Raw genomic sequence first — 10,174 nt, 5'->3', positions numbered from 1 at the left:
GCAGTAACGATACCGCGTAGTCCAAAACGAAAATGTATATTGTGAGCTTACAAAGCGTACTGCACCAAATGCCGTGGCAACAGTTGTAGCCAATCGGACACGCTGAAGCTTTTATCATCGCAAGCCCGCTAACCTACAAACGTCAGAAAGCCATAGACACCTGGTTTTTTCAGTACGAATGATAGCTAGGATGCGCCCGCGTGGTATGCACGGATCTTTCTCTTGCTTCGCGAAGACACTCAAGATTCGGCTGACGACTTCGAGTTCCTGTTGGCGGCCTCGTTGCGAGTGCTCTGCTTTTCCGTGACAGCTTGCGAAAGGTACGACGATGCTCAGCAGCGTGACAGCAACGGCTAGCATGCCAGTCTCCGACATCGTGTCGGCGCTGGTTGACGAGAAACGCCGATTCAACTCATCGCCGTACTAACTGCACCAGCACGGCGACACATCCATAGCCAGTCGAGCGGGCCGAGTTGGCCATCGAACATTTTGATCGAAACACTAGACTGGAGGAGTGGGCACAGAACACCCATACAAACTGAGGCTTTTTTTATTTAAAAGTTGGTGGCGCCACCGTCGCTTTCTCCCGAATGAGCGCCCCGCGCGCCGGCCGGACGCTTGTCGCGTCGGAGACCCTACCGCAGCTGCATGGAGCTTTTACTGGCGGATACTGTGTGGCGGCAACACTGGTGTTATTTCCCACCGATCTTTTGTAAATAAAATGGAAAAACAGTGGCGGAAAGAATGCAAACGACGCAACAACGGTGCATCGAGCAGACGACAGCTACTCAGCCCGTGAGCTCGCCTCAGCCAATGAGCGCTGCCGCAACAGCCGGAGCCAACGTTTATTGGCCAGAGATTCAGAATTCTGAATCTGCCAACCGCTGCTAACAGACAAGACGACTTCATGTAGTACGTCTATGCGTCTATTTCATTTGAGCAGACGACCGCCAGGACGACCACTACGGTACCTCTATCCAATTCATAACGTCGTCGTCATGACAACCATGATTACGATTGCCAAACTAAAATGGCTGCCAACACGTACGAGTTGCGCTTGGCACCTGATAAAAAGTAGGTTTTATTCATAACGCTGCATTAATTCTCTAGCCTACTGGTATTACAGTATCGTCTGTTTATTTTCAAAGGGCTAGCGACATCGTTGATTGAGAAAGAGCTCTGTTTTTTATAGGTTTTCAGCCCAAGCTGCCCGAGAGTGCTTGAAAGATGTCTTGATGACCGAGTTTGACGACAAAATTTACGACTCCAGTCAGATAGCAAAGTGGACGAAAGAAACCTCGCAAAGGATATGCGAAAGACTACAAGGTACATTCTTTAAAAGCTGCTGTCACGCGTATCGTACGTGTCCAAATTACATTTCAGAATTGGGTTTCGAAAGATACAAGTACGTGGTGCAAGTAGTCATCAGCGAACAGCGCGGTGAAGGAGCAAGGTGAGTTATGACGCTCGACTGTAGTATGCTGCAATGCAGGATAAATGCCGAGAGTGGTCTATGTAGCGGGGACCATGCTGGGCAGATATTTTCATTGTATTAATTAAATTTTCGAACGTTGCAAATTAACTCTTGCAACATTTAAGTCTAGCAACTTGTGTTATTGCTCTTGCTGAGTAATATTCCATATACGAAGCAGTGTGAAGTTCTGCACTAAGTATTGTTTTATTCAATTCATTTTTGTAGGATGGCTTGCCGCTGCCTTTGGGATTCCGACACTGACGTCTGTGTTTCAGAGTTCTATAATGGAGTAAGTATTTTGGGTAGCTTGCGGCTGTCACAGTGGTGCGATTCGGCGGCGGTTACCTAATTTGAGGCTGTTTGTCCCAAAGGACAGCTTGTTCTGTGCTGCTGTTGTCCTTGCCTCATATTACTACTAGACTTGGCCAGAGGGGTAAGTTTCATTAGACCTTCTATCTACAATTCCATCTCTATTTGCAGTAGTTTTCTACTCTTCCCTCACTGCTGGTAGTACCCTATAACGCATCAATGCCACACTGCAAACTAGAAATGTTTATGGGCCACTGCAAGTGAGTGCAGGAGAATGGTTTAAACAAAAAAATGTCGCAGTTTCGCCCGAAAGGCGAAGCATCAATTGCGATAGCAAATTGGTAGAGAGCTATTCGGAGTAGGGATAGTAGAGTAGTTTTATCGGTCGCATAAACTTGCACACATTCGCTTTCTAACTGAATTGACAAGCGTGGTGTCATCGCGCACAAGCAAACATGAATAGATCACACTGAATGACCGCAGACAACGACTGTCAAAGCGCTGGCAGCAAGCGCAGCCGCTGCAGCGGGCGAAGAATCGTGCGGTCTATCGCTTCAACGGAAACTGAGCGGCGAATGCACAGCGCATACAAAGGTCAGAGCCGTGTGGAGATAAGAGCTGGTGCGGGCGACGGCCACCACAGCCAGCGCAAGCGTATTCGTTGGCAGAGTAGAAGCTGCTCCCCCCCCCCCTCCCTCCCGCGCAGCCTCCCCGCTTTTTTTTCTTTCGCGTGGGAGATTGCGTTGCCAGTTCCCCTTGCGCTGTGTTGCAAGATAAGCATTTGGTGCCGTAGCACAGCGTCGACCCGCCTCCCTCCCCCTTATACCCCCACGGCCTTTCGCGCGACAATCGCGTTTGCTTTCCGCCGTGCGTTGGCTCTCCGTGATAGCGCGTGTCCCCCGCGCGCTTTCACTCGCGCATACGGCGCGCGGCGACGATTTTATCGCCCTTGGAATCTATACGGAACCTCACGGCGACGCCGACGGCAGAAATCCGGTTGAAGTGTCCATATAATTGCTATCGCAATAAAATGTAGAGAAGGCTTGGTCAACGCCTCCTATAAAGACGTCTTCATAGGAGGCGTTGGCTTGGTGCTCAAAAGTAGGGGTGGTACTGTGTGGGACTGCTGCCAAGCTAAACACCAAAGCACGAACAAGCTAAACAACAAAAAAAAAATTTTTTTTTTTTGGGGGGGGGGGGATTTGATATTTCAAGCTTCCTGTCTATTTAAGAATATTTAGCAAAAAAATTATGTTTTTATCTTAAGTCGTTCAAAAGTTATGACCATTTTTCCACCCCCTCCTAGACGCACCAAAACCGAAACTGAAGGTTTCTGATTCCACAGCATCTGCTATCTCGTCATAATTGTCTCTTCGTATACATATTACGTAATGCTAATTTGTTTAAGTACGTTCTAAAGCTTTTGGAAGCATTTTGTGGGACATGATGTTTTTGATTTATTTAAAAATTTCCACATGAGGGCTGAAGGGCGCTACGGCACTCTGTTGTTTACATTGCACGCGCTTCATTTGGTTTGCGCATGTTTTCGTCTGTGTTATCTGTGCCATCTGCGCTTTTTAGTACGCCATTTAGAGCTCGCGGATGTAGTTCTAGCCCTTCAAAAAGAAAGTCATAGTACTCCATGAAATATGGCAAAGTACGGGACGAAAAGGAATTGCCAACGCAGTGACTGTCATCGTGTGAGGAAGGCCGCATGCGAGTCAGCCTGAGACGCAAAACGGGCCAGAAAAAAGAAAAAAATATGCGTGCTTTAGCTCGCTCAAAAAAAGTTTGTGTTGCTTTGAAGGAGGGCCCAAGCTATGAGCCTGGTGACATATTGACATATTGAATGTTTTTTTTTTTTATTACACTGACATTCGGTTCCAATCTTTAAAGCCATTTTTCTCAAAACATGATTTTCTGCATCCTACAGTTACGCGAACAGTGATAACTTTCCTTCTAATAAATATTTTTGCATAAAGCTTTGTGTGCTATTTCTTTATGTATGGAACTATGCATTCAAGCAGAATGACTGAAAACGAGCTGTAACTTTTTATACTATGACCAATTGTGTGAAAAACAAACCTGCCGGATATCAACTTTATCAGTCATTTTGTGATAGCGCACCTTAGCTTAAAGATATGGTGATTGTGGTGGTTAGATGCACAGGTTATTGTCCTCATTAAGTACCTGCCAAGTCGCGTTTGAGTCGCACCTACCATTTTGTAGTTATGACTGTTGGCGCAACATGCATATTTTGGCACATTTTGATTTATATAAATCTTTTTGCTCACATTTTTAGTAATTTCATCAGTTTAAAGTTTCAAACTACCTAAGCTTTACCAGCCAAAAATATAATTGTAACTTTTGGACAAGAATTGTAAAAATTTTTCTCGAAGGTAGTGACTTACCTTAAGCAACTTCACCCCCTGCATATTGCTAACATCAATGAAAGCAGCTGCCGAGACTTGGATTAGAATTGGTGCTGCAATATTTCATGGCAGCTCCCATTTACAAAGGTGTAAAGCTACCGCAAACATTGCTAGTTATACAAGAACAATACCAAAGAATCAGTCCCAGTCCTTATATTCATCTCACTTTGGTTCAATGCAATGAAAGTTGTTCATGATGTATGCAAAAAGAACAATAACAGTGTTTAGAAAGCATAGCAACTGAGCACCTAGCAGAAACTTTCATACATAAAGGTTTTTATACATAATTTGTCACTTTTATTCTACCAATATTCCATATCTATATAGTTAAACAAATTGCAGTCTCTCAGCCGAGTGGAGAGGACATATTGAGATTGTACAGAAAAATTACGGCTTTAATATATTGTGTCCTCAACTGCTTTCGCTCTTTACGACAGCATGTGTGAATTTATGTGTGCAGTGTTTGCATAAATATAAATTGATTTCTTTTATCAGCTCTCTTCGTCACACTTCAATCAAACGTCATTATGATAAAGTTGAATCTGGCACAAAGATACCTTCTTTACATCCGCTAATTCATTATATTCATGTTCGTTATGTTGAAGTTTCAACTGTATACACACACATGATGGCAGGGGGCATGGGCCTGCTAATAGGTGATACCATGCATAAGTGAACAGGATATGGAGGCTATGACGCAAAGTACAGCTACAGTAAAGAATGCCCATATAGGATCTTCAGGAACAGCAACCCAATCACTATAGTGATGCTGCTGTTAGAGTGTTTTATCACAGCATGATGTGACCATCCATTGCTGCGGTGTGCTTCCTGAAAAGCTCTAGCACATATGCAGGTGGCAGCTGTGACAGATTGCCCACGGCATTAAACCCATGGGTGCAATGGTGTTATGGCATTAGGTGTCGTTAATTCATGCTATAATCAAATACCTAGGTATATGCCAAGGATTCAGAAGTTCCTGTGTCACTTGCATTATATTTATGCCAATTTGGTAATGTTTATTAGTGAATTTATGCAGCAAGCCATGTCTCTCAGTTTGACTCAACAGCACACAATGTTTAATCACTGATACAAAAGCATTACAAAATCAACCTTTTTATAATTTTTGCTGCCACACAATTGACCGTGGTGCATTTAACCTTGAATAATAGCACTTAGTTGCTTCTCCATTTTCATAGCTTCATCAAGATACCTTTCCTGCATAGGCCCTACTTGACAGGCATCATGCCACGGCAGGATGGAGCGGCACAGTATTGGGAAAATAGGATAAATGCTCATGCGCTGCCAAGAACAGAGCTAGCTGTGGCTTCTAACATCTGTTGTGCCTTCACTGGGGACAACCAAGATGCTATTGAGAATATTCTTTAGCCTTCATCACGTGAGTGACTTTTTAAATACTGAATAAATTGGCAACTAAGTAATCTTCAAAAGCAACATGCCAAGTTCTAAGTTTATGAACTGCTTTAGTTGAGGTGCTTGTGCTTGTAGACATGCATTTCTCCTGTGCCTGCCACCCCTCCTCAATCAGTTGCCTTAAATAAAAAAATTCTTGCAGGTGGCATTAACCAGGTTTCAACTCAAGATTCTCGCTGGCCTCATGGTGTCTGAAAGGGTCTCGCCAGTTTCAAAGCTCTAGCATACCTCACCAAGTGTAATCCATCTCCTGTCATCAGTTAAGAAAAAAAAATAATTGCACTACAGTACGAAAACAGGATTTGATTTCTCACCAGGCACTACCTTACTCACCTGGTACCTACTACTAGGTGAGTGTCAGCATGATAGATGAAGTACTGCTGCTTGTGAAACACTTAGTGCATTTCAGAAAAAGTGAGGCATGTGTCAGTGTCGATAATGAAGAAGCAAGAAAGAAGGGATAATCGTGACCAAAGGAGGAAGAAATGGTTCTGCATAGACATGTTATTGCAGTTTCTTGTGATAGGTTTGAGGAAAAACTGATGGCTGGATGCTTGTTTTCTGAGCATTTGGTTGTGCAGGTTTGCATATAATGGAAATTTCATTTTAACAATCTCTAAGCCTGAGTGAATATTTGGTCTACCTTGTGTTTGTACATCACAGAGACAAATGCACGCATGTTATGTCTTGCACTTAAGCCCCACACTGACACCCTAGCTACTACTGCAGTGTGGGCTCTTGCTTGACATGTTTACCAGCAAAGCATACTGTCTCTGCATAAATGATTCTTCAACATTATCACACCAGGAGGAGTATTCTGTAAGTGTCCAGCTAGTGGACATGTCCATTTTGTCTGCTGCTGAAGTGCTGATTGGCTGGGTGCACCAGTCTCCTTTTCATGTGTACCCCAGCACAGCCAATCAGAACTGCAGCAGCAGACAAAATGGACCTGACCACTGGGTAGACGTTTATACAATACTCCTTCAGGTTGTTCACCAAACTGTGATATGCAGTCCAGCAGGATCGACTGCAGTAGCCATTGAACGACCTGTGCTTTGTTTCTTACAATATCGCTTTTGTGAGCATACCATCCATTGTAACACGCAGTCTTCCTTTTCATACACTGCACTTTCTCTTCATCGAGCTTGTCTGTCATAACACATCTGTGGTCTGGGCATATGTGTCAATGCAGAAGAGGAAGGTGATGAAAGCAGTTAGATAGTCTCTCCTAATAAAAAAAAGACAGCAATGAGAGTTGATGCTATTCAAAGTATTTCATGCTTACACCTACTTCTAGATATGAAACTGGTCTTTTTTCTTTTAGTACAGGCTGTGTACTCTTCAGTAAATTACATATGCTGGGCTAAAGAGAAGCAACCTACAAATTTTCATTTCTTTCTCTTATTTAGACATTTACATGGGCCAACACTCAGAATGAATCATAATGTGTAATCTGTCCATGCAGCAGAAATAATTTATGAAAGAATTTTTTAAAAATTGGGTTTGGGGCATCTCAAACTGTCCAACAGATGATAGCTGACGATAGAAACAGACGATTACTGTTGAGGTCAAAAGGCAGGTGAGAAAATCGAATGACATGCACAAAATTAGTTGCAGTAATGTACAAAAACCACAGAACTTATGGACTGTGACTTAGAGGGCAATGGGAAATGCACCACCAGATGTCACCATGCTTGAGCTCGTTTGGTTAAAGCTACATTTGTCACCTTGGCATGTTGTGTTCTGGATGATTGTCTTCTGGAAACATAAATAGTAGTTAAATAATAAGGTAAGCTTAAAAATAATGCGTTTGGGAATCCTACATTTTGCTGCCAAAGCGCCATTTTACTTTCAATAAATGTTCATTGATTCACTGATCACGTCTCACAAGCCTGTTTTTTTCCCCTTCCTTCAGCGCAGAGCAGCAGACTAAAGCCCAGACGCCACGTACGCTTGCGGACGCGTGTAAGCTCGCGTCTACGCGCCTAGCGCCTGCTGCGCCTCGCGAGGAATGGCGGTTTGCATCCACAAATACGCGCGACGGCGCGCGCTCCATGGCGCGCTACTGGCCTCACTCGTTGACGCCTTCGCAGACGCCACTTCGTACTTCGTTGTTGACAGTGTTTCAATATGCTTCGATATCCATAAACGTAATTGTTATATTTTTTAGAGCTGTTAGATAAGCACAAAAAGTGAAGAAGAAGCACTTTCTTGCATGGTATAAATCTGCTTAACTAAATGTTGAATGTACCGCGCCTTAGCTGCGTAGCCAGGCACGCCAGCGCGAGGCAGCCCAAGCATATCGGAGAGGAGCTGATCACCGAGATCGCGCCGCGTTTCGACGCGTACGAGCCGCTCGTGCCGCACCGTCTGCGCATGCGTGGGCGCGTAGACGCGAGCCTGCGCGTGTCCGCAAGCGTACGTGTGGTCTGGGCTTAAGGAAGTCATCATCAGGCTGACCACTCTGCCTTCTCTTAAGTAACTTTCTCACTGTTTCTCTTGGTTCTGCGGCTTACTGTTTTGTCGTTGAAGCCTGTAACTCCTTTAGCATTCAAATAAACTCACATTTTAGCTTTTGCAGCACATATTGTCATTTTAGAGCGCAGCTCTTAGGCGCCAGTTCCTACGGCGATCGTCGGCGCTGGCGTCACATGTAAACGAGTGCGGCGAAAGATGAAAGTGCTATGGAGATCCAGCTCCCACGCAACCATATACAACCCCACACATGGGACAACCCAACCCACTTTTGGACGAACCTATCACAGAAAACGAGGTGAGAGCGGCCATCGCAGCCACCACCCGTAACACAGGGGCGGGCGCGGACCGTATCACGAACGCCATGATCAGAAACCTTAGCGACAAGGCCATCTCCGCGCTCACGGCCTTTCTGAACCAACACTGGGAACCAGGTACGGTGCCGGCGATGTGGAAACACGCACGCATAATCATGATCCACAAACCGGGGAAGAAATTGGCAATTAAAAATCTCAGACCCATCTCGCTCACATCCTGCCTCGGCAAGGTGTACGAGAAAATCATACACAAGAGACTGCAGAGACAGTTAGAAGACAACAAGCACCTGCCAGACACCATGTTTGGTTTCCGCGCAGGCTTGTCCACACAAGACGTTTTACTCCAAATCAAGAAGAAGTCCTCAGCAACGTTCCCCGCAGCGGCGAACATGCTCTCCTAGCAATCGACATCAAAGGAGTTTTCGACAACGTCAGCCACCAAGGAATCCTAGAAGGGCTCGCCAACACCAACTGCGGTGAGCGAACGTACAAGTACGTTCAGAGCTCCTAAGCCACCGCACGGCAGAGCTGAAGATTGGGGAGATCCAGACTGCAGTATACCACCCTCCCAACAAGGGCACACCACAAGGAGCAGTCATCTCACCCACGCTCTTCATGTAGCCATGATCGGTCTCGCAAGAAAACTGCAGGACGTAGAAGACCTCCGCCACGCCTTCTACGCACACGACATAACACTCTGGACCACAACAGGGTCCCTTATTCAAAAAGAAGAACGGCTGCAAACTGCAGCTGACCTCATCCAAGAATACATCAGCCAACGGGGACTACAATGCTCGCCTGAGAAATCTGAACTCATACGAGTCTGGCGAGGCCGGGGTAAACCACACAGTCCCCACAGACCCTACACGAAAAATCGAGGTACACCTCACGGGAGCCTCATTCAAGAAACGTCATTGCTCAGGGTGCTGGGCATGTGGCTGCAGTCTAACCAGCGTGCTACACACACCCTTACGCTCCTCAAAACCAGTGTCAAGGCGATATCACGCATGATATCCCGTGTAACATCGAAGAATAGAGGCATGAAGGAAGGGGACACCCTCCGACTGATCAAAGCCTGGTGGTGAGCAGAATCACATACAGCCTGCCGTACTACCATCTCAACACAATCCGCGACGAAACAGGCCGACACGCTCTTGAGGATGGCTTTCAAGACCGCTCTCCGCCTGCCGATGGGTACATCGACTGAGAAATTATTGGCGCTTGGGTTACACAACCCCTCAGCGAACTCACACAAGCCCTTCACGTCTCACACAACAGAGACGCGCGGACTCACACGGGCCGGCAGGTCCTACAAACCTTGGGCTTCAAAGCCACAACAATACGAACCCAAGAAACCTGCACGATACCTCGTCACGTCCAGGACAGGTATCACATTGCCCCAATACCACGCAGCATGGACCCTAACCTACACTCCGGAAGGAGGAAAGCGAGGGCCCAATACATAGAGAAAACATTCAGGTTCGATACCACGGCCCGTTTTACGGACGCCGCTTTGTACGGAACGAAGAAAAGGGCGCAGTGGCAGTGGTCTGCGACCCGCCGAGGCCACGTCACCTCCAGTGCATCGACCCGCCCCTGCACGATCACGAAGCGGAAGAGCTGGCCATCGCGTTAGCCATCCGCGAAGGCCAACACGCAAACCACTGGACTATCCTCACGGACTCCCAGCAGGCTGCCGCAACTTCCTACAGGGAAGAATCGCAAGACCTGCGGCA

The 10,174-nt window shown here is 46.1% G+C and overlaps 1 protein-coding gene across 4 annotated transcripts; it reads left to right on the top strand.

The window, feature by feature from the left end:
• Window positions 1-951: 951 nt before the first annotated feature.
• On the top strand, window positions 952-5,877 carry LOC119434361 (dynein light chain Tctex-type protein 2B-like). Of its 4 annotated transcripts, none has more exons than XM_049659462.1 (6): window positions 952-1,074; window positions 1,193-1,326; window positions 1,384-1,453; window positions 1,700-1,763; window positions 5,412-5,611; window positions 5,789-5,877. In XM_049659462.1, exons 1-5 carry the CDS (start codon window positions 1,031-1,033, stop codon window positions 5,436-5,438), a joined length of 339 nt encoding a protein of 112 aa, XP_049515419.1. In that variant the 5' UTR covers window positions 952-1,030; the 3' UTR covers window positions 5,439-5,611; window positions 5,789-5,877. The 4 variants fall into 4 exon arrangements, with proteins under 4 accessions (XP_049515419.1, XP_037557460.1, XP_037557459.1 ...); XM_037701532.2 differs by lacking the exon at window positions 5,412-5,611 and adding an exon at window positions 1,846-1,907; XM_037701531.2 differs by lacking the exon at window positions 5,789-5,877 and adding an exon at window positions 1,846-1,907 and having other exon boundaries at window positions 5,412-5,756.
• Window positions 5,878-10,174: the final 4,297 nt, after the last annotated feature.

This window comes from Dermacentor silvarum, unplaced genomic scaffold, assembly GCF_013339745.2.
Source record: "Dermacentor silvarum isolate Dsil-2018 unplaced genomic scaffold, BIME_Dsil_1.4 Seq1024, whole genome shotgun sequence".
Taxonomy (NCBI): domain Eukaryota; kingdom Metazoa; phylum Arthropoda; class Arachnida; order Ixodida; family Ixodidae; genus Dermacentor; species Dermacentor silvarum.
The sequence above is the reverse complement of the archived record's forward strand: the minus strand, read 5'-3'. Positions and strand labels throughout refer to the sequence as shown.